This window comes from Miniopterus natalensis, chromosome 13, assembly GCF_054644295.1.
Source record: "Miniopterus natalensis isolate mMinNat1 chromosome 13, mMinNat1.hap1, whole genome shotgun sequence".
NCBI lineage: Eukaryota > Metazoa > Chordata > Mammalia > Chiroptera > Miniopteridae > Miniopterus > Miniopterus natalensis.
Genome location: NC_142093.1, coordinates 10,637,495 through 10,661,921, shown reverse-complemented (window position 1 = coordinate 10,661,921; position 24,427 = coordinate 10,637,495). Strand labels below are relative to the sequence as shown.

At 39.1% G+C, this 24,427-nt stretch overlaps 1 protein-coding gene across 2 annotated transcripts in view; it reads left to right on the top strand.

Annotated features, from left to right (window-relative positions):
* The first annotated feature begins 4,338 nt into the window (after positions 1-4,338).
* Positions 4,339-24,427, top strand: part of ASXL2 (ASXL transcriptional regulator 2) — a 76,142-nt gene continuing 56,053 nt past the window's right edge. Inside the window, exon 1 of one of the 2 annotated variants that reach the window (XM_016209149.2) lies at positions 4,339-4,659. In XM_016209149.2, coding sequence (XP_016064635.2) covers positions 4,339-4,659 — 321 coding nt within the window. The remainder of the gene's footprint in view (positions 4,660-24,427) is intronic. The other variant, XM_087823409.1, reaches the window with a different exon arrangement.

Here is a 24,427-nt window from a genome sequence, read left to right as displayed (position 1 = left end):
GTGCTTCATATTTATGATGGTATATGTGCATCAAATAACAAGATCTAGTGGCAGGCCTAAAATACTGAAATTGTGAAGTTGAGATCAACTGTAATATAATACAAAAATATCTGTGATTTCTGTTAGTGACAAAGTCATAGGTGACAAATCAGTTGAAAGTTAGTGAAAATAAAAATGTAATTTTGTCTGAGCTAATGGGACCCTCCCCTGGACTCCAGGTTAGGAACCCTGATCTAGAACCTGACATAACACCCCCTGCAGTGCTGCAAAGCCTCCCTAACTGGTCTCCCTGCTTCTAATGTGATTTCTTCTCCCTGTCCCCACCACTCTTCACTGCCTGTCATTCTAAATCATAATCTAAAAGGCTCCTCCTTGGAGTCTTGCCAGACACCCTCCCCAGCCCTAATCCCCATAGGGTTTATCACCTTTCCTCTATGTCATTTTAGGATCTTGCATACATGTTTATGGTTGCATGGTATTTAATTGTTATAGGTCTTTCTTATTTTAATATGAGCTATTTGGGGCCCTGGTCGGGTAGCTCAGTTGGTTAGAGCATCGTCCCAATATGCCAAGGTTGTAGGTTCGATCCTCAGGGCACATACAAGAAGCAACCAGTGAATGCATAAATAAGTGGAACAACAAAATTGATGTATTTCTCTGTCTTTGTCTCTCTCTCTCTCCCTTCCTCCCCCCCCCAAAAAAAAATCAGTAAAGAGCTATTTGGGAGTAGGGACTATGTCTTGTTTATTTATTCATTTATCTATTTATTTATTCAATAAAACTGTATTGAGCACTTCCTCTTACAAGGTGCTATTCTGGGCACTGCAAATTTAATAATGAACATGATATACACAGCCCCTGTCCTCACTGCTTTGTAGTCTTGCATTCCTTTCTGGTCTTCAGTATATGTCTCATGACTGAAATATACTAAATTAATTAATTTAATTAGACTGGGGTATTGCCCTGGCCAGTGTGGCTCAGTTGGCTGAACACCGTCCCATGCATGGAGACATCACTGGTTCGATTCCCAGTCAGGGCACATGCCTAGGTTGTGGGCTAGATCCCCAGGAGGGGGCATGCGGGAGGCAGCTGATTGATGTTTCTCGCTCATTGATGTTATTCTCTCTCATTCTCTCTCTCTTAAAAAAAAAAAAAAAATCAATAAACTGGAGTGTTTAAGTTAATGGTAATGATGATAATGCATTTTGATTACCACACGCATTATTTACCTAATCTAGGCCTAAACTGAAACATAACACAGAAATATAAACAGTACTTGAGTATAAACATATGGACAGAAGTAACTTAAAATTTTTTTTTCCTTTTCCAATAAAAAGATAGAGAGTGGCTGAATAGATTGAAAAACATAAGCTGCCTACAAGAGACTCACTTCAGCTTTAAGGTCACACAGAGACTGAAAGTGAAGGGATGGAAAAAGATATTCCATGCAAATGGAAACCAAAAGAAAGCAGGTGTAGCTATACTTATATCACACAAAATAGACTTTAAGCCAAAGACTGTAATAAGAGACAAAGAAGGTCATTTTATAATGATAAAGGGTTCAATTCATCAAGAGAATTTAACATTTGTAAATATTTATGCACTCAACATAGGGGCACCTCAATATATGAAGCAAATATTAATAGACGTGAAGAGGGAAATAGACAGCAATACAATAATAATAGGGGACTTCAATATCCCACTTTCAACAATGGATAGATCACCCAGGCAGAAAATCAATAAAGAAACATTGGACTTAAATGACATATTTGGCCAGATGGACTTCACAGACATTTACAGAACATTTCATCCAACAGCATAAGAACACATGCTCTCAAGCTCACATGGAACATTCTCCAGGATAGATCATGTTAGGCCACAAAACAAGTCTTAATAAATTTAAGAATTTTGAAATCCTATCAAGCATCTTTTTTAGTCACAATGATATGAAAGTAGAAATTGATTATAAGAAGAAAACTGGACAAATCCCACATATGCAGAGATTAAACAACATGCTACTGAACAACCAATGGGTCAGAGAAATCAATGAGAAATCAAAATATATCTTGAGATAAATGAAAATGGAAATACAACATCTAAGACATGGGATACAACAAAGCAGTTTTAAGAGAAAATTTTATAGCAATAAACTACATTAAGAAAAAAGAAAGCTCTCAAATAGACAACGCAACTTTACACTTCAAGGAACTAGAAAAGGAAGAACAAACTGAGTTGACAGTAGAAGGAAGAAAAAGATCAGAGCAGGTGTTTTTTTTTTAAAGATTTTAAATTGATTTTTAGTAAGGGAAGAAAGGAGAGGGAGAGAAAGAGAGAAAGAAACTGATATTGAAACATATGTGGGAATCAAACTGGCAACTCTGGTGCACAGGACAATGCCCAACCAACTGAGCCACACTGGCCAGGGCAAGCAGATGCTATTTTTTTTAATTTTAGAGAGAGAGGAAAAGAGAGAGAGAGAGAGAGAAAATCCATCGATGCATTGATCCGTTGCCTCCCGTATTGGGGACTGAACTTGAAACCTGGGCATGTGTCCTGACCAGGAATCGAACCAGTGACCTTTTGGTGCACGGGACGGTGCTCAACCAACTGAGCCACACTAGCCGGGCTTAAGTAAATAGAGTACATTCTGAAATAATAAAAGTACAGTATAATAAAAATTAAAAACAAACCAAAAAAACAAAAAAAGTATAGTATAATAAATACATAAACCAATTAACAGTCGTTTCTTACCGTTATCAAGTATTATGTACTGTATATAATTGTAGGTGTTAGGCTTTTACAAGACTGGCAGTGCAGTAGGTTTGTTTACACCAGTATGACTGCAAACACTGAGTAATGTGTTGTGCTAGGACATTACAAAAACTACCATGTCACTAGGACATAAGAGCTTTTCAGCTCCACTGTAATCTATGGGCCCACCGTCATGCATGTGGTCGGGCAGTGGCTGAGGTATCATTGTATGGCGCATGGCTGTAAAGACAGTGGGCCTACTGGCCTAGCGGGTCTGAAAACAAGATGAGGGAGACTGTCCTGGGGACAGGGCTGTGCAGCAAGCCCCAGCCAACAGTTGGGGATGGACAGGCGTTTCTTGAAATGACTATAAACCTAGGCTTTAAAGAGAGATGGTACATACCTTAGTGCTATGGATAGCGCTGAGTTACCAAAGGAATTTGTGAAAATATATCCATATCCATGGTTGATCAATGTCTTAAAGAGAAATAGAAGTATCTAGACGGCCTCTCAAACTCCCTGTTAAGACTTTTCTTTAGTGTAAACAGATCCCTTTTGAAAATTTGAGGAAAATTATGTATCCTCGTCTCAAAAAAAAGTGAGCAGTGAACACACCCAAAATATTTGTCCTTAATTTTAGGGAGTCCACGAACTTCGGAAGCCCATCCGTGGACTCCAAGAATTGCTCTCACCTGTCTTTCCTAAGCAGCAGCCCAACTCTCAGGTCTATTTTAGGAAAAAGTTTAGTAGACTGGAAGCTTCTTCTTGAAACATATGGATTTGGGAGATCAGTAGGCATTATTACACATTCTTTTTACTTTGCAAGGAATAAAGACGCGGATAACGTGACCGAAGATGTCACATTCCTGATCTTTCAGGAGGCTGTTATGGACACTACAAATAATGGTTTCTGACCACAGACCCAGCTGAATCACTCCGCAAATATTTACGGGGCGCCTGATGCGCAGGAGCTGTGCAGGAGCAGAGCTCGCCAGGTCTGAGGCGGCCGGGGGGCTGGGAAGGGCTCTGGACTAGCGATCTCATTTTTGTTTTCTCAATATCCTAGACTTGTAAGCTTGGTAAATAACTCAGTTTCAAATTGCTTCATCCATTAAGTAGAGAATTGTTGCAAATCCTCAAAAAGATAACTTCTGTAAAGATAAACATGGACAAATGAAAAAACGCAAGTACGAGGTTTACTGAAGAGGATAGCTGGGAGGGTCGCCCGTCGAGGGAAGAGGCTGTCAACGCCAAGTCCGCACGCCAAGCCGGTGCCTCGCGCGCGGCCCCAGGCCTTTGAAAGGAGCCTTCCGCGATGGGTCAATTTCCGCTTCCGCAGGCAGATTTCGGCGCTGGCTTGAGAGCCCGACGCCCCACGCCGGGTAGCGTCGGACTGTCTTACGCGCATGCTCCGGAGGAAGGCGGAGAGCGGCGAGCGGGGGCGTGGGCAGGCGCCGGGACCGCCCGCTCGCTCGCTGGCTCGCTCGCTCTCCCTGCAGCCGCGCGAGGTGGGCGGGGACGCGCGCGCGCGCGCACGTTCGCGCTGCCGGCCGCGTACAGTAGTGACGGCCGCGCGGGAGCGGTCACATGACCTTAGCGGCTGCCTGTACAGTAAGGACCCAATATGGCAGCGGCGGTAGCAGTGGCAACGGCAGCGGGAGGACCGGCCGCCCCGTAGACCCCCCCCGCGCACCACCCTTGCCGCTTCCTCTGCTTGGGTGCTGCTCCGGCCTGACTTCCCCATTCTCCCACCTTTCCCGGCACCGCGGGAAAAACAGCGCAGGGCAGAGCAGGCAGGGAGGGCGGCCGGAGCCCGGACACGGGAGCCTCCCAGTCAGTTCAAGACCCGACATGAGGGAAAAGGGCCGTAGGAAGAAGGGCAGGACCTGGGCGGAGGCCGCCAAGACGGTAAGTGGGAGGGAACGAAGGGGAAGGCCGGGAGGATTTCGCTTCTCGCTGACCTCAGGTCGCAGGGGAAGGGAGGTCATTGGCCCAGCGACCCGGCTGAGGGGGCACAAAACCGCGCCGAGAGGTGGCGGTTAGTGTCGGGTGGTGATCTCTGGGAATGGAGGCGGCCGGCGGAAGAGGGTCGTCGCGGCGCTGTGGCTTCTCCCTGCGATTGCGACGAGCCCTCTACGTGTTTTGAAGCTGTCTCTCGGGGTCACGTCGCTCTCACCCCCATTCTGTGGTAGCCCCCGCCCCGGCATGGGGAAGTCTGTTGTGCTTGCACAGTAACCGGTTCTTCTCCCTTGTGCGGCTGAAGATCCCCCATTGGATGCAGATAGGAGGAGGCTTGTGCGTGCACCCAGCCCCGGAAAGAAGGGGAGCGCAGGAGCTTGGCAGAATTTGCCCGCTAGAGCAGACAAGCCGCCTGACCTCGGGCCCCCTGCTCCTCTGGGCTCCCAGATCCAGCGTGAGGTCACGAGGCTCTTGTTTTTGTTTGCTGTTGGAGCTGAAAGTGCAGGAGGTGTTTAGAAACCAAGTAACAGGTGGGACTTGTAGAATTTTTTTCTTCTGTTTCCGTAGAGACCTACTCTGAACAAGGCAGCAATGCATGGCGGGACGTGTAGTTTACCCGGTCTTTACTTTTCCGTAGTTAAAGTGATGATGGCCTCACGAAGTTGTTCTTAGTGGGTAAAACCATCTTTTTTTCTTTCTTTCTAATTTTGCTATAACGACATTTAGAGGTAGGTTTTAAAAATAGGGCTATTGAGCATTAGTGAGAACTTTGTTTTATGAAAAAACTTAAAAGTGTGTCTACAGGGTGTCCCAAAAATGTATACACACTTTAACAGCTGATAGCTCAATTTTGAAAGTGAAATGTATTTTAATAAACACTGCCTTTATAATTACTCAAAGTGTGTGTATAGATTTTTTGGGGACACACTATATTTGTAGAAATGAAGGTGCAGCAGAAAAGTAACAGGACTTAAAACAGCATTTTAGTGTTGGGGAATGAGAAGATTTGGAGGCATTATCTTTAATGGTGAATCATGTCAGTAATTCTTGTACAACATGGCGAGCTCTTCTAAATGAACCTTTATTATATGATATTTTATTTTATTTATTAAATATATCTTTATTGATTTCAGAGAGAGGAAGGGAGAGGGAGATAGAGATAGAAACATCAGTGATGAGAGAGTCATTGATCTGCTGCCTCCTGCACTCCCCCCGACTGAGGATCGAGGGGGATCCAGTCCTGGGCCCGGGCATGTACCCTGACCGGGAATGAACCTCGATCTCCTCCATTCTAGGTCCATGCTCAACCGCTGAGCCACGCCCGACGGGGCTGTTTGGTTTATTTTAAATGAGATGTTTCTGAATATAAAAGTAATAAATGTTCACTGGGAAAATTCAGAAGATTATAGAAACGTAGAAGAAAATAAAAATCATGTATTTCACCCCTCCGCTGTATCTTGTTAACATTTTGATATATTTTAGAGGGTTGATGAGTCTTAAACTTGTATTTCTGTTTTAGTTGGAAATGTGAAAAAGTTAGTAAATAAAAGCACATTTTATTTATTGAATGTTTTCACTTACAGTATGCCCGTGTAATTGTGACTGCTGGTAGTTTCCCTCTAAAATATTAAAAAAACCAAAACTATAGAAATAATTTTTTTGGTGGTTGGGAAATTGCCCCTTCACAGAAGACTGTTTTACCTTTTTCTACTTGATAAATACCTCAAGACCTCTTTTATTAAAAAGGATGGTAATTTTTAATTGTAAATTTTAATTATAGGTAAGCAGACCCCAAACCTAATTATGTTAATTAATTTTGTCTCTAGAATCTTAGTATTTTTTGAATTATGATTGCTGGATAAAATAGTCTAATCATGGGGAGATTGTGACAAATAGGAAAAATTTGTCTGCATCTGTTTATATTTTCCTATAATGAATTAGTATATTTCCATATCTATAATAAACATTTCATGCCCTAGGTAGCTTTGTGAAAAATAGTATTTTAAAGATGCAAAGAGTCTAATTAATCAAGTTCTAAGTTAGTTCCTGAAGGGATCAGTATATTAGTGGCTTGGTGTATTTTTTTGATTCTGGCAAATGTACATAAGGCCTCAATCTAACTAAAAATGAATTTTAAAAAGAGAATGGTGACACTAAGACTTTTTTCTTTTTTCTAGTAGCCAAAATCTGGAAAATACCATACCCTTTTTGGTTTGCTTTATCATCTATAAAGTAAGGAATTAGACTAAACCTCAGTGTTCAAAAGGTTTCTGCTTGTAGGTTTAGAAGTAAATGTAAGTGGAATAAACAAAAGTAAATCTTTAATATTTCAGACTGTAGAATGAAATCAGAGAATTGGTGATTTGACAAATGGAATTAACTTTGACCTGAATTAAGAAATGGTGTCCTGGCCGAGTGAGTAGCTCAGTTGGTTAGAACATCGTGATATGCCAAGGTTGTGGGTTCGACCCCTGGTTAGGGCACATACATGAAGCAATCAATGAATGCATAAATAAGTGGAACAACAAATTGATGTTTCTCTCCCTCCCTCCCTCTCTCTCTAAGCTCACAAAAAAAGAGAGAGAAAAAGGAAAGAAACGGTGCATATATTTAAAAGATCAAGAAGACTAGGAGAAGTTAGTTTTTTGTGTTTTTTTTTTAAATCTTCGCCGGAGACATGCTTAGAGAGAGAGAGAGAGAGATCTATGTGAGAGAAACACAGATCAGTTGCCTTCCCTACATGCCCCGACCGAGGATGAAACCCACAACCCAAGTATGTGCCCTGACTAGAAATTGAACCAGCAACCCTTCAGTGCATAGGGCAACACTCAACCAACTGAGCCAGCCCAGCCAGGCAGGAGAAATAAGTTTTAAACTTATTTCATAGCATTAAGGTCAGATGTTCTAGGAACAGCAAGAAAATAATTAAATTATTTATGAATACAGGCAATATCTGCTTCTTATTTTATTGTGTTCTTGGTACCTGCATTGTAGAGCTGTCCTGTTTTGGGGAGCACTATTAAAATGGGGCTGTATTCCTGACCAGTAATGGAGCAACAGATAAAATTATTCAATCAATTATATATGTCTATATACATAATAAGATATGAGGGATGGGTATATGAGAGCTACATGGATTGATGTAAGGTTGCTACGAACAATCCAAAAAAAAAATAATAAGATTCATAACTATTATATAATAGTAAAATTATGCCATTATGCCAAGAGCCTGATTAAATGTATAGACTGGTTCCAGTAACTAAGGACACCAGACAGGATTATGGTGTCTCCCTGCTGATCTTATTTATATTTGCCTTATACAAATACACTACTTATAAAATGCATTATTCAGGTATTTAGTTAACAGTCTCATGTTTTTAAATTTTAAGGCTGGTAGTAATGGTTGTGATAAAATGATTTGGATGAGGGATCTGTAGAATAGTGTTTGGTGAAATTTAAATAAAAAAATTTCTAGTAAGCCGGAGATATTGAGATCCATTATACTTGACTCTAATGTTCAAAGTTATGCTTATTTAAAAAAAAAAAGACATGTCATCTAAATATTTGACATCCCTGAGGAGTTTAGCTGTTTTACAAAGCAGAGCTTTCGAAATAGTATAATCTTGTTGATCGTGTTTCTTTTTTTTACTTTTCTCTTGTCACCAACCACAACTAGGAAAGCTTTAAAAGAGAAAAATAACCTAAGAGGACAGGTTTGTTGTGATTATAGGGGGAAGGGACAAAGACACAGGCCTTAGAGATTGTACACTAGAGGTATCTTTTGGGAGTAAAGTGGTAAAAGTACTAGAAGTGAAGTATGGGTGTTAGAGTTGAGGAGCACAGCAATCTGTAGAATAGATCTTTATTTTATTTATTTATTTTTTAAAATATATCTTTATTGATTTCAGAGAGAGGAAAGGAGAGGGAGAGAGAGATAGAAACATCAATGATGAGAGAGTCATTGATGGGCTGCCTCCTGCACGCCCTGACCTGGGATGGTAGTTTGCAACCTAGGCATGTGCCCTGACCGGGAATTGAACCCTGATCGCCTGGATCCTAAGTTGACGCTCGACCACTGAGCAACGCCCGGCTGGGCTGTAGAGTAGATCTTTAGCATGTGGTTTGTAGACTGAAGAAAAAGTCGGGTTTTTTTTTTTGGATGGTATTAATATAGACTTCATTTGCATGTTAATACTATTTGAATGTACTTAGATTTTTATTTTTTGTCATTTACCTAACACTTAACTTTGGGGAATAAGATGGAAGATAGAAAATTTCCATTGAAGAAGTAAGACTCAAAGGCTACTTTTATATAGGAAGTCTAGAAAATGGAAAATAGTTACTTAAAAGTATAGTAAAAATATATAATTAGAAAGATGTTTAGAAAAATGTCTTAAATACATGTTAAAAAATAGATGCATTAACTTAGAAATTTTCAGTACTCTTAATCTTTACCATGAGTAACTATTTTCCTTTCAAACTTTTTTTCAAAGTTCCAGTGGGGATGGAACTAGCAACCTGGGTATGTGCCCTGACCAGGAATCAAATCTGCCACTTTTCGGTGTAGGGGAGGATGCTTCAACCAACTGAGCCATACCAGCCAGGGCAAAAATAAGTTTTTTCTTAAAAAATAAGGCTAGGACTCCCTGGGTCAGTTGGTTGGAGCATTGTCCTGTTGCGCTAGGGTGGTGGTCAGGGCACATAAGGGGGTCAAGCAATGACTGCATGGAACAACATGCAGTGGAACAACAATCGATGTTTCTCACTCTAAAATACGCACGCACGCACGCACGCACGTACGTACGTACGCACGCGGCTAGGAGTATGGCCAGGCCTGGTTATGGCCCCTTGGATATATTTTGACCAGGCCAGAATCCTTTTAAGTCTGTATTTGTATTATATTTGTAGTTGTATTAGAATCTCCAGGAGAGAGTGGGCACCTTGAAAAAACATTAAACAAATCTCTCTTTGTAATAATAGGCTATAGAAAGTAAAACTGGACAAAGTCTTCGTTTGTGACGTACGTAAAAAATAGAGTGAGAAAGCTTTGTAAGAGGCATGGGTTAAAAATTGAAAAACTGCTCTGATGCATAATTTTTAAAATGATAACTGCATGTTTTATTTCAACTTTATTGAGGTATGATTGACATAAAATTGTAAGATAATTCATACATTTATGAAGTTGCTATCTGCAAGTCTATTTGTGCTAGGTGATTTGATGTAACACTTTCTTGAGTGATCTTACATCTTGCCATAATAATGAATGAAGTTTCCCTGTTTTGCTTCTTGAATTTTGTATTACTGTTTTCAGTTCACCATTCCTCCTGTCATGTTTTATGTTCCACAATGCTCCTAACTTGTTGAAGGGGAAAAAAATCAAAATCTTGTTTTGAACACAAGTTAAACCTTTCTGTAAAGGTACTGCTGCCACTGCATCTCCTAGAATTCTGACTGGAGCTGAGAAAATAAGGTCAGATTTGCAGAAGTCTTTGCTGTTTAATCATCCACAGAATCTATCCACCCTTAAAAGGCTGTGCAATTTTGCTGTCAGTGAAAGGGCATTATGTTTTCACTACAAAAACTGTCTGGAAAGAGGCCAGTATATGGAAGATATAATTGTAGGGAACTGACCAATAGGGTTTGCTAAAACCTGCTATTTTTGTCCTTTTTACAAAAAACCTCTGAATGCCCCTCTGGTTCTGAATTTTTGCTTTCCATATCTCATAGATTCCATCCTCATAGTTTATAGTATTGTGCAATTTAGTGTTTTTAGTACAGTTTGATTTATCATGGTTTTAGTGTGTGTTTTTAAATTCTCACCGAGGATTAAAATAGGATATATTTTATTGATTTGGAGTGTGTGGGGGGGGGCATCAATCTTTACCACAAGAAACCTTTTTATTTTTATTTTTTTAGACTTTGTTTTAAAATTGATTTTAGAGAGAGGAAGGGGAAGAGAGAGAAAGAAACATCAATGTGAGAGAGAAATATGGTTTGGCTGCCTCCTGTATGTGCCCTGACTGGGGATCGAACCTGCAACCCAGGCATGTGCTCTGATCAGGAATCACGCCTGCAACCTTTTGGTGTACAGGGTGGTGCTCCAACCAGCTGAGCCACACAGCCAGGGCTGTTTTTAGTGTTTTAAAAGGTAATTGAATGTACTGAGTTTTTCAACTCTTCTATTTTTGTAAAGGAAAAAAATCTTTATCTAGAAAGTTTAGAATTAAAAATACAAAGATGAACATAGGTGCAGTTTTTGAACTCTTAAATATAACTTAAATACAATAGTATTGCTTTATTTTTTTATTTTTTTAAATGTTTTTATTTATTTTAGAGGGAGAAAGGAAGAGAGAGGGAGAGAAATATTGATGAGAGAAGAGAACCATCTTGGCTGTCTCCTGCATGCCCCTTACTGGGGATCGAACCCACAACCCTGGCATGCGCCCTGACCAGGAATCAAACCAGCTACCTCTTGTACATGACAACGCTCAACCAACTGAGCCACACCAACCAGGGCAATATTACTTGCTTTAAACTTTAATTGAGCCCGGCCGGCGTGATTCAGTGGTTGAGTGTTGACTGATCTATGACTCTTGTCATTGATATTTCTATCTCTCCCTCTCCCTTCCTCTTTCTGAAATCAATAGAAACATATAAAAAAACAAAAAAACTTTGTTTCTATTAAAGTTATATACGTTCATTATTAAAAAAAAACAAGTAGAACAGAAGTATGTAAAGAGTTAATCTTGGATGCCTCACTGTAGTGAAAAAAAGATTAAGTGAAAGTCTGCATACTGAAACATTGAGAATATTTAGAGTTATACTGAAATTAGCTATAGTCAATTGTTTGAATAGAACTTTCTGGACTTTTAACTATATAGAAATATGCATAAACATGTATACATATATATATATTTTTAAACATTTTTCTTATTTTTTTTCTTTTTTAAAAATATATCTTTATTGATTTCAGAGAGAGGAAAGGAGAGGGAGAGAGAGAGATAGAAACATCAGTGATGAGAGAGTCATTGATCAAGCCCCACAACCAGGGCATGTGCCCTCACTAGGAATCGAACCCAGATCACCTGGATCCTAGGTCGACGCTCAACCGCTGGGCCACGCCCTCCCGGGCCATATATATTTTTATATACAGTTCTGCAACTTGCTTTCTTTATGAATATCATGGATGTCTTTTTAATGCCATTACCTATGTATCTGCCTCATTCTTTTAAATGGTTTCTTAATATTTCATTGTTTTTGGATGTGTCATATAAAAAATCAGTCCTTGATTATTTTACATTGTACCTTTTGTACCTTTTTGTACCTTTTGTACCATTGTACCTTTTTCCCCTTTTGTACCAAATACTTTAGTTAACGTACATCAGGGCATATATGTATGCATATACATTGTGTGTGTATATGTGCATCTGTGTGAATGGAATAGTTTGTGAATGGACTATTTGTATATTTTTCACTTGCCCATTCAGATTTTTGTTTGTTTGTTTGTTTCCTGGTCTTTTTTATACTCATTTCCTTTTTTTTAAGTTAAAAAAAAAAATTTTTTTTTTAATTTATTGATTTTAGAGAGGAAATGGAAGAGAGAAAGGGAGGGAGAAAGAGAAACTTTGATTTGTTGTTCCACTTATCTATGCATTCATTGGATTTATGCATTCCTTGGTTGACTCTTGAATGTGCCCTGACTGGAGATCAAACCCGCAACCTTGGCATATGAGGAGGACACTCTAATCATCTGAGCTACCCAGCCAGTGTTTATAGTAATTACTAAGAGTGCTTTGTAGATTAAGAAAACTGGCCTTTAGTCATATGTGTTATAGATCTGGTCCCATTTTTGTCTTTGATTTAATTTATACAGTTTTTTGCTTCCCAGACATTCTTAATATTAGTGTAAAAATTTTATCAATTTTTGCCTTTTGTGCTTTTTAGGTTTTGAATTCTCTTACGAAAAGCATTCCCCACTTAAAGATTATTAATTGAGTGCTTTGAAAAATGTTTAGCTCTGAAGGTATATCTTCCCTAAATAAAATACATATTTTATTGGGGACAGGTAAGAGGAAATTCAGATTATATATTAGTGAAATTATGCTCCTTAAAGGCAGAGAGTTTCCTTTTCAATGTTTCTACCTGCAGAGCTTAATTCATTTTCTTGCACATGACTGCTAAATCTTTTTTTAAATCATTTTTTAAATCGAAAAAAATATTTTTATTGATTTTTTTAGAGAGAGAAAGAGGAAGAGAAACATCAATGTGAGAGAGAAACATAGATCTTTTGCCTGCACAGGCACTCTGGCCGTGGATCGAACCCGCAACCTGGGCCTGTGCCCTGACTGGGAGTCCAACCAGTGGCCTTTCTTTCAGTGCCCAGAGCAACGCTCAATCAACTTAGCCACACTGGCTAGGGCTTAATCTTTTTTAATTGGAGGTAAAAGAAGACATTGTTCTCACTTGCAAGGGAATACAATTTGAATAAAGTTAGTCACCGATGTTAAGTGTTGTTTGCCAGGAAAACAGATTGAGTATCTGTCTTGTTTGTGAAAGAAAATTATTTCAAGACACACCTGGGTATTCCCTCCAAAGACTCTTTTGAGTTACATTTGGACATTGGGGAAATTTCTGTGATAATTCTTACTTTTGATCTTGGTTGACAAAACTAAAGTTGGTTAATGGTGAATACATATATGTACTTGGTCCTGGGCATCAGGGCACACTGTAAACCTTATTAATTATAGTGTCTTCTGAGTAATTTGATCCATCTTTTGGTAAAAATTGTGTTGTTAAAGACTCATTTGAAAATTCTTTGGTTTACTGACATTTTGCAGTTGATACTACATTTAGAATGGACTTTCATTGGAGTTCACAGCTTGGGATGACCTAAATCATCCTGAATCTTTAACCTACTGACATCTGAATTATTCAATAGCTGGTTTAACCATGTTCAGTTTCAAATAAAATGCTTAATGGTGTTAGTGACTTATTTCTAAATAGTAATGTAAAATTTTAAATATATTGCTAGTGATTAGTTTTCCATATGATTTGAGTGGTTCTGACAGATTCTGAAAGTTTAAACAGACGGTACCATTAAATATATTAATATGTTCGGAAAGGTTTTCTTTTTTTATTTTGTGGTGTGTGTGTGTAGTTGTAAAAAAGATGGATTACAAGAAAAAAATAACAGAAAAAAGTTTTATGTAAATTACCCAAGAAAGGCATAATGGGGAATAAAAATCTGTTTCTAATAGCAACTTGTGAATGACCTTAACAGTCTGGATTTTATCTTGGTTCTACCATTTATTATGTCAGCTTGGACAGGTTATTTAAACCAGTGTACAAACTTTAATGTGTATAAGAATCACCTGGAGAACTTGTTATAACGCAGATTTTTATTCAGTAGGTCTGCAGTGTAGCCAGAAATTCTGCATTTCTAACAAGTTCTTAGCTAATGTTGGTGCTTTGGTCTAAGGACCACTTTTCTAGTTGTAGGGATTTACACTAAGCTTTCTCAGTCTCCCCAACTTTAAAATAGATATAATAGTAGAACTTAACATTTGGGATGTTTGGTGATTAGGTGAGAATGTATACAAGTTCTTTATACAATGACTAGTATGTTGTGAACACTGTTAATATTATGAAAAATTAATAAATATAGATCATTTTGTGTTTCTGAATGGGAAAACTATATATTGTAAAGATATTACTTCTTAGTAAAGAATTATAGAGGTTTGACACAGTACTAATGAAAAGCCTTTTAACCTCAGGGATACCATTTGCCACTTGTTTCTAATGGTCATTGTGTAACCACACAGAGACATAAACTAGCTGTGAACAAGTTTGGGAACGCATCCATTTCCTGCTTTAGGAGATTCTGCACCAAATCCCACTCTCTTGACTTACACTTTGGGAACTGCCTCTGACAAGGCCATGTGGCAGGGAATGGCAGGCAGCCTCTTGGAGCTGAGTGACTTCTGGCCAAGAGCCAGCAAAACAGAAAAGGACGGAAACTTGCCAACAAGTAAGCTTGGAAAAGAACCCCAAACCTCAAATGATTTCACAGTCCCAGCTGACAGTTTGATTTCTGCCTAGCGAGACCCTAAGCAGAAGACCCAATTAACCCATGTCCAGAATCCTTACACACACAACCTGTGAGATACATTTGTGTTGTTTTCATAATAAAACATAATCACAAAGTAAATTTGTGTTGGGGCTGTATAATAGCAAACTAGTAGTTAGACTAAAATTTGTGGAGGTGGGACTGCGTCAGGATTGGTCTTGGAGGTGTGACATGGATAGTCACGGATGATGGATAAAGCATTTACAGGTGAGATGGGTAAGGGCATTCCAGGCAGAGGGAAGAGCTGGAAAGCGGGAAGACTGAAAAAGGCAGGCTACATTTGATGCATGGCTAATTTAGTTTTGAGTATTGTAGAGTGAAAAATAAGGCCCAAAAAGGTAGTTTGGGTCCAAAATTGGAGAGTTATAGAAGTCAGGCCGACAGGTATTTTTATTCGAGAGGCCATAGAGCATTTTTTGTGCAGGAGATAACATCTTTGTTTCTATCTGATGGGGCCCTTTGCGGTATTTATTGCAGAGGACTGGAGAAGTCTAGCTGTAGAGAGGTATAAGGGTTAGAGTAGGACTCTTTGAATTAAAAAGGTGGGCCCTGGCTGGTGTGGCTGAATTGGTTGGAGCATCATCCCATGCACTGAATGGCAGCAGGTTCGATTGATTGGCATTGGCCTGTGGCAGGTAGTTTACATGGGGTCTCATCGTCATGGCAGGGAATGGCCAAGGCTTCACCAAAAAATTTATAAATTCCTTTAAGGGCTTTGGGAAAATTATGACTTTTTTTTTAATCCTCACCCAAGGATATTTTTTCCATTGCCTTTCAGAGAGCGGAAGGAAGGGGAGGCGGCGGGCAGAGAAACATTGATGTGAGAGAGATACATCAATTGGTTGCCTCCTGCCCACTTCCCATATGGGGGGGAGATAGAGCCTGCAACCGAGGTATGTGCCCTCGGCCAGGATCGAACCTGGCACCCTCAGCCCTCGGGCAGCACTCTAACCACTGAGCCAAACAGGCTAGGGCTGAAAAGCTCTCTCTTAATTTCCAAAGTTTCAATACTAAATCTCTATTTTAAGAGACCAGAAGAAGTATGAAAAGAATGTAAGAACTAAATACAAGGTCAGTTTTCCTAAGTGGATTTTTTATATTTAATGATAAGCTGATGAGCTCTTGATTACTTACTTAGAAATCCTCAAAGAAGCAACTAAAACCTGTTGGAGATTTAAGAGTACAGAAAGGTGATGGTTAAAGTAAATATAAAAATGCCAATAGAGTTTCTATATCTTATAATTAACAGAAAATATAATGAAAAATATAAAATATCTAGGAATAAGTAGAGTAAGAAATGTGCAGGATCTAGGTGAAAAAAACTGAAGTCCCTGAAAAGGATGGGGGAAAAACTTGAACAATTGAAGAGAGCCAATTTGTACCAGATGTTAAGTAAATTTATAAATTTAAAGCAATTCAACTTTGGCAAAACAAAAGCTCATCTGGGTTAGACTAAAAATATATTTCAAAAAAGAAGTGTAACTTCTTTTAAAAAGGGACATAACATATTACTAGGTACTAAAATGTATTGCAAAGATCCAGTGATTAAAGCAACATGTCCCTGATTTGTGTGACTAGACAAGACTGAATAGTATAGATGTGAAAGTCCAGATAGTCAAGTATATTTAGGAATTCAGTATACAAGTAGTGGGTTTTTTTCTGAGCAGAGTCTGCATAGCTGTCATCAGATTCTTAAGGGGTCTACACCCATATAAAAAGTTAAGTATTGATATGGGTCTGGGGAGAAAAGGGCATTTGAACTGAGGATAGGTGCATTACCAAAGACATATGTGAGAATCATTTTTGAGAGACAGTGGAATTGAACTAGTAGAATTGACTCTCTGAAGATATGTTGAGCATAGTAGAGTATAAATTGGGATGTTTTATTATTTATTTTTTTATTTTTATTATTTTTTTAAAAATATGTTTTTATTGATTCCAGAGAGAGGGAGAGAGAGATAGAAACATCAATGATGAGCGATTTGTTCACCAGCTGCCTCCTGCACACCCCCGACTGGGGATGGAGCCCACAACCCGGGCATGTGCCCTGACCGGGAATCGAACCCTGATCTCCTGGATCCTAGGTCCATGCTCAACTGCTGAGCCACACCCGGCCGGGCTAAATTGGGATGTTTTAGATGACTTGTTTTGGAACTATAGAAGATGCTCAGATATTTGTTTATCACATATGGTAAAAAAAATCAAGTAGTTTTAAGAGAATAAGAGACACACATCTACAAATAATAAAATGTCTTTTTTCTATAATTATACCTTTGATTTACTTCCGTTGTCTCTGAATATTACAATTGTAATTCTTGGTCCAAGATCTTTTGGGTGTAGGGATTAAAAAACAATTGTAAGGACTTATCTTTTGTCATGTGTGCTTTTATTGCTTTACAATCAAAACATACATTTGAACCCTTTATGGGTTTTGTAATTATTGAGGTTTCCTAATAAACAGACAGTTTTCCTAACCATTCCATTAGTGTGATTAGGGAAAAAATAACTTTTTTGAAGAGTTTAAAGTTTGGTATATCTTGCCCGGATGGGCGTGGTTCAGCGGTTGAGCATTGACCTACGATCCAGGAGATCGAGGTTTGATTCCGGGTCAGGGCACATGGTCGGGCTGAGGGCTCGATTCCCCAGTCGGGAGTGTGTAGGAGGCAGCTGATTAATGATGACTCTCTCATCCTTGATGTTTCTACCTCTTCCTCTCCCTCTCCCTCTCCCTCTCCCTGAAATCAATAAAGATGTGTAAAAATAGTAAAAATTAAAAAAAAAAAGTTTGGTATATCTTTGAAATTAACCTTACTGATTTTATTACTTATACACTCTTATTTCTGTATTGTAATAATAAGAACTGTAGTAGAGGGAAGATTGGAATAAGAGATGCACCCTAACTTTAATTAGGATCTATGATTGCTGTCCCAACTCAGTTTTTTAGTATATGATTTAAACCAGTTCATTTAATTGGAAATTTTTATCAGGTATGGCCAAACAACCCTAGAATTTGGAATCTATATTTTTAGCTTAGACATATAATCCTTTTATTGAAATTCTTTTCTGATAGTAATATGTTATTTTTATGGGGTGCTACTACCAGCATAGGTGTCCTACTCCCGTCCTTCATTGGCTGGACCCAGAATGAAATCTTAATCCTCCATTGTGGACCAGAATTGGGCAAATTGGAAGTATTATTTAAAACAAATGAAAACTGTATGTTTTGAGTTGATAGGAATGTTTCAAGGAAATGTGTCAATAAGCAGGTCCTTTAACTATTTTTGTTAGGGAGTAATTTATTTTTGTGAACTGTGGACACTTTTACATAATTTACCCCCTTTCCCTTTCCTTGATTATCTGGCTAATAATGTGCATTGTGGAAAGTTTAAAAACAAAAGAAACAGAAAATTATCCTGATTTCGCCAGATTGAGTACTCTTAGTCATTTTAGGATTTTGGAAAAATTGGGTTTTGAGAACTTTTTTGTTGTTGCTTGAACTAGGGAGTGTACATAATATCTGGACTTATTGGATAATCAAGTAAAAACAATCTAAGCTAGAAATGAACTATATCAGAATAATTTGATAGAGCTCTTCAGAATTGAGGTAAAACTACTCCTGGGCTTATGAAGCCAGCCTGTATAATCTCTGGTTTCTCTAAGCTGCCTCGCTGTATAGATTTGTATTTAAATATTCTCAGCCACTTCTTATATTCAGGTTTCTGACCCTGAATCTGCAAACTTATTTGCAATATCACTCACCTTTCATCTTTCTTGTTTAAAAACAGAACGCGTGCACACACACACACACACACGGAGAGAGAGGCAGGCATTTTTACTATTGTCTAAAACCCATGTTCCTAATTCCGTCAGTCATCTATCACATGTTTTAGATCTCTAAAGGGATACTAGATGAACAAGACAGATGGTCCCAACCCTCCTGGAGCTTATGTACCAGTGGGCAGGACAGAGGACAGATGATTTAAAATGCAGCTATAATAAATACAGTGTGATAAGTACTGCGGGGGGGGGGGCGGGGTACAGAGTGCTGCTGCAGGAGCATAATTATTTTTGAAACCATGAGAGGATGAGATGCCCAAGGAGAGTAGAAATTGAGACAGAATCCTGAGGAAGATTAACGTTAAAAGACCAGAGAATGAAAAGTTGCTGGTGGAGAGGTAGAAGGGAAACTAGGAGAGTCTGGTGTCACAGAAGCGGAACAGAGAAGTGCATCTCAGGACAGAGGTAGTGATCAAGAGATACTGCTAAGCAGCCAGGTAAGGTCCTTCTTTACTTTTCAAATATTTGCCTCTGTAAGTTATTTCTTCTAAATTCCATGTATTCTTTGTTATCACCTGTTCAGCTCCTGAACTGACACAGCGAGCGTTTGTATAGTGAGTTTAGTAGGTGTGGGATACTGCATCCTCTGAATTAATTTTGTTTCTGAGTGTCAGATTAGCACCATTCCGGATAATAAGGGAATTGTCTCTCCTTTGTACCTGAATCTGTTTGCCTCTCATGTTGGGGGGGGGGGTGCTGGGGGAACTGGGGGAGCTGGGGATACTTCTCACTCCTTTTTCCTTGTCCAGTGAAACTCAAGTCCATTTAACACAGTTCCTCGAATTCCTGTTTCCTTCCCTTGTCCAGGAGTTGTTTTAACTCCCCTTTGCCACCTCTGGACTTCCCATTCAGCGCTAAACCCCTCAAGTTTGATTTCTTCCCTCCTGATTAAATGGAACCTGAACTTGTAAGCTAATCAAAGAGCCTGCTGCTGAACCCAGTGGGTCTTGAAGCTGTGCCCACTTCTCGGCGGTTTCGCCGCTGTCCACCGCTCCACCCCCCTCACAGGGCTGCTCTCTCATTTTGCTGGTCTTCCAGCTCGCTGGCCGCTCCTTAGTTGATTTGCTGGTTTTCCTTCTCTCACAGACGTTGGGACATTGGCTCTGTAGCATAGGCTCTAATCACTTCTCATTCTCCATATTTCCTGGGTGACCTCATTCATTACTATGGCATTCGTTAACCTCATTAAAGCTTTTGGACAACAAGCCATATAACACCGAAGTAAATCCATAAAGATTCCCGTGTTTTATATGTACATTTTAAATGTAAAATTAAATTATCTAGATTACACAAAATGCAGGTTCTACGTATCTGTGCATATTTGGAATGAACTCAAAAGTGCATCAATAATTGAAACACTGCTGTCATTTAGGCTAGAGTCAAACTCAAATTGTAGGGACTATCTAGATTATTGCTTACTTAGACTGTGTGTGTGTGTGTATAGTTTTTGTTAATCCTTACCCAAAGATATTTTCTCCCCATTGATTTTAGACAGTGAAAGGAGAGGAAGGGCGGGGGAGAAACATCGATGTGAGAGAGACACATCAATTGGTTGCCTCCCACACACGCTCTGACCAGGGCCAGGGTGCGGGGCTCTGACCTAGGTGCGGGGCCTTGACCGGGAATTGAACCCAGGACACTTTGGTGCACTGGCTCACCTCTAACCACTGAGCAACACTGGCCAGGGCTTACACTTTTTTTATTAGCTGGATGTGAGAATCTATAAGATCTATTAGCATGCTCTAAAAAACTATTTTATCATGCTTTACTTATACCTGGTGTTGATTTTAATTCTTCTGAGCAGTTATTCAGATTGTCATAAAGTAGTTTCTAAAAATTGTGTTACGTAGTTCCATAAACAGTTCCAATGAATGGCATTTTGTTTGATAAACACTGCCCTCCTGTGGTTAAATTAAGCTAAATGTTTTTTATAAAACCAGTGCTTCCACTTACATGAAACCTATGGTAAAAAAATGTAATAGTATTGCAGTACAGTGATAGTGTTGTAATGGAGTACTGTATTTTTGCTCAGAAATATATGTAGCCATTTTGTTTTTCTCTCCAATTTTTCCTCTTGGATTTCTCTAGTGTGTGTCTACATTTTTCTCCTTCTCTCTTTTTCTTTTTAAAAATGAGTGAATTAGCCCGGCCGGGCATGGCTCAGCGGTTAAGCGTCAACCTAGGATCCAGGCGATCAGGGTTCAATTCCCGGTCAGGGCACATGCCCGGGTTGCGGGCTGCAGCCGATCAATGACTCTCTCATCATTGATGTTTCTATCTCTCTCTCTCCCTCTCCTTTCCTCTCTCTGAAATCAATAAAGATATATTTAAAAAAAAAAAAGTGAAATGAAAATGAAAAGATGGAAAAATTATTAAGCTATTGAAGGAATGGAAGCTGTACTTAAATGTTGATCTGCTAAAAGAAAAAGAGCCCTGGCTGGTGTGGTTCAGTTGGTTGGGCTTCGTCTTGTGCACCAGGAGGTTGCCTGTTCAAAGGCATATGCCTGGGTTACCACTCAGTCCCTGGCAGGAGGCGTGCAGGAGGTGGCATCAATGTTGTGCTCTCACATCAGTGTTTCTCTCTCCTCCCCCCTTACTCTCTCAAAATCAATAGACTGGTGTGTGTTTTCTTTTTTTAAAAAATCATTTATAATACATGAAATTAATAAAAACCTCCATGGAAAAACAACAGAAATGAAAAGATGAAAAATAAACTGGAAAATTATTTGCTAAATGTGAAAATATAAGTTTTAATGTATTTAATATGAAAATAGAACTCATTGACAAAGGAGGCAAGAGCATACAATGGAGGAGAAACGGTCTCTTCAATAAATGGTGCTGGGAAAATTGGACAGGTATATGCCAAAATATGCAACTTGACCACCAACTTACACCATACACAAGAATAAACCCAAAATGGATAAAAAATTTAAATGTAAGTGGTGAAATCATAAAAATCCTAGAAGAAAACATAAGCAGTAAAATCTCACATCTCTCAGAGCAATATTTTTGCAGATATGTCTCCGAGGACAAGGGAAACAGGAAAAAATAAAGAAGTGGGACTATATCAAATTAAAGATTCTGCACAGCAAAAGAAACCATCGACAAAATGAAAAGGGAACCCACCATATGGGAGAATATATTTGTCAATGATTCATCTGATAAGGGGTTAATCTCCAAAATATATAAAGAACTTACACAACTCAACACCAGGAAGACAATCCAATTAACAAAGGACCTGAATAGACACTTCTCCAAAGAGGATATACAGAAGGCCAATAGGCATATGAAAAGGTGCTCAACGTCACTAATCATCAGAAAGATGCAAATTAAAACCACAATGAGGTATCATATCAGTTCTATACCTGGGTTGAGGGTTTGCTCCCTAGTCAGGGACCTTGTGGAAGGCAGCTGACGGATGTTTCTGTTACATCAAAGTTTCCCTCCCTCTCTTCCTCTAAATATGTCCTCGGGTGAGGATTAAAAAAACGCCCAAACTACACTGAGGTATCACCTAGCACCAGTCAGAATGGCTGCTGTCAATAAATCAGCAAACAAGTGCTGACAAGGATGTGGGAAAAAGGGAACCCTAGTGCTCTTGGTGGGAATGCAGACTGGTGCAGCCACTGTGGAAAACAGTATGGAGTTTCCTCAAAAACATTAAAAATGGAACTGCCTTTTGACCCAGTGATCCTACTTCTGAGAATATATTCTAAGAATCCCCAAACACCAATCAGAAAGAATACATGCACCCCTGTGTTCATAGCAGCGTTATTTACAATAGCCAAGATCTGGAAACAGCCCAAGTACCCATCAGTAGATGAGTGGTTAAAAAAATTGTGGTTCATTTACACAGTGGAGTACGATGTGGTATAAAAGGAGGGAACTCTTACCCTTTGTGACAGCATGGATGGACCTGGAGATTGTTAAGTGAAATAAGCCACTCAGAGAAAGAAGTATCATATGATCTCACTAATATGTGGAATTTAATGAACAGAATAAACAGAAACAAAACAGTACCAGAGGTATGGATGCATGAAATAGACTGACAAATGTTGGAGGGGTAGGGTGAGGTGGGGGGGGGACTAGATAAAGGAAGGTGAAGGGATTAGCTAAAGAACATGTGCATTGCCCATGGACACAGACAGTAGTGTGGTGAGGGCCAAGGGGGGGTGGAGCAGGGGCTGGGTTGAGGTGGGCAAAGGGGGGAGAAATGGGACATCTGCAATAGTGTCAACAATAAAAAATTTAAAGTAAAATGAAAAAAGGGCTCATACAAATGGTATATAAATTAGTGGACAATATCATGAAGAACCAGTTTACAAGTGAGGAAATACAGCAGTTAATGCACAAAATATATTAAAATTTATAATGGCATTCCATAAAATGATAGTCATAATATTCCTAATGCTACTTCAAATAAAACAAAAGCTGCAAATTGATGCTTGTAAAATATTTAACAGATGGCATAGGAAAAGACATCCACAAAAAAGATTAATAAGAAACATCTTATTTCTCTGCTGAAACTCTTACCTATTTTATTCCAAGAATATTCTTCCCAACTTCTTGAAGCATTATTATAAAAGCTGCTTTAAAATTTTATCTGATAATTCCAACATCTTTCTCGTCTTGAGTTTGTTTTGTGTAGGTTGTCTTTTCCCTTGTGAGATACTGAGATTTTCCTGGTTCTTCATATGTTAAGTGATTTTGTACATATATTAGATATTTTGATGTTATGATACTGTCTTGTTTAAATCCCATGGAGAATGTAAGGATGTTACTTTGTTTTGTTTTTGAGGGATGGGAGGATTTTTTAGGCAGACATTTGACCTCATTAGATTCAGGGCACAAGTTTCTACCTACCTTCTATACACTAAAATTCCAATGTCTAGTTTTTACAGTCTTTGTAGTGCTCTTCAGCTCTGTTTTGCATATATGCCTCCTAGTGGCTAATTTGAGAACCAGATAAGTGATATGTTGAGGGTCAGAGCCACATATGCTTAGCTCCAGGTGACCCCAGGAGTTTTTATAAACTTTATGGGATCTCTTTCTTTAGCTCCTTTCTTTTTGCAAGTTCCTTGACACTTTCTGGCTCCTAGAGACACCCTTCTCCCTTGTCCTGTCACTAGATAACCAGGGTTGTCATTTCTGTTTTGCTACACACTTCCACAACCACATCTGCCTTCTATGCCAAGGAGCAGGATAGTAGAGAAAGAGTATTAGCCATGAGGATTCCCTTCACACTTAAGGGTTCTGCTTTCTTGGAGTTTTACGTCCTTGTCTAGCTAGCCATTGCTGCTTTCATCACTGCCACAGCTGCTGCCTTCGGATTACCTGGGGACAGAGGCCAAGAGAAAGGGAAAACAAAAACAAAATCCGAGAGGATCCTCCTCTGCCTTTGCCGCTCTTCAGACCAAAAAAGAAAAGACTTCTCTTGGAGCCATTTCTGTTTGCACTTAGAGTGCACTTCTGAGTTTGGACTGCCATTGAGTCTAGGCTGAGTAGTCCCAGGGGAAACAAAACCAGGAAACTCACAGCTGGGTTAGTACTTACAGTTGTGGTTTCCCCCCTCAAGCCAACTGCTACCATTTTCAGAGTCCTAAGATAGCTGCTCCATGTATTCTGTTTAGGTTTTTAGTTGTATATATTCAGTGGGAGAGACAGGATAAACTGTGCTTACTCCGTTTTTTTTCAGAACCAGAACACAGATACCATTTTAATTTCTATAACTGTATTGTTAATTTGTTTTGGTTA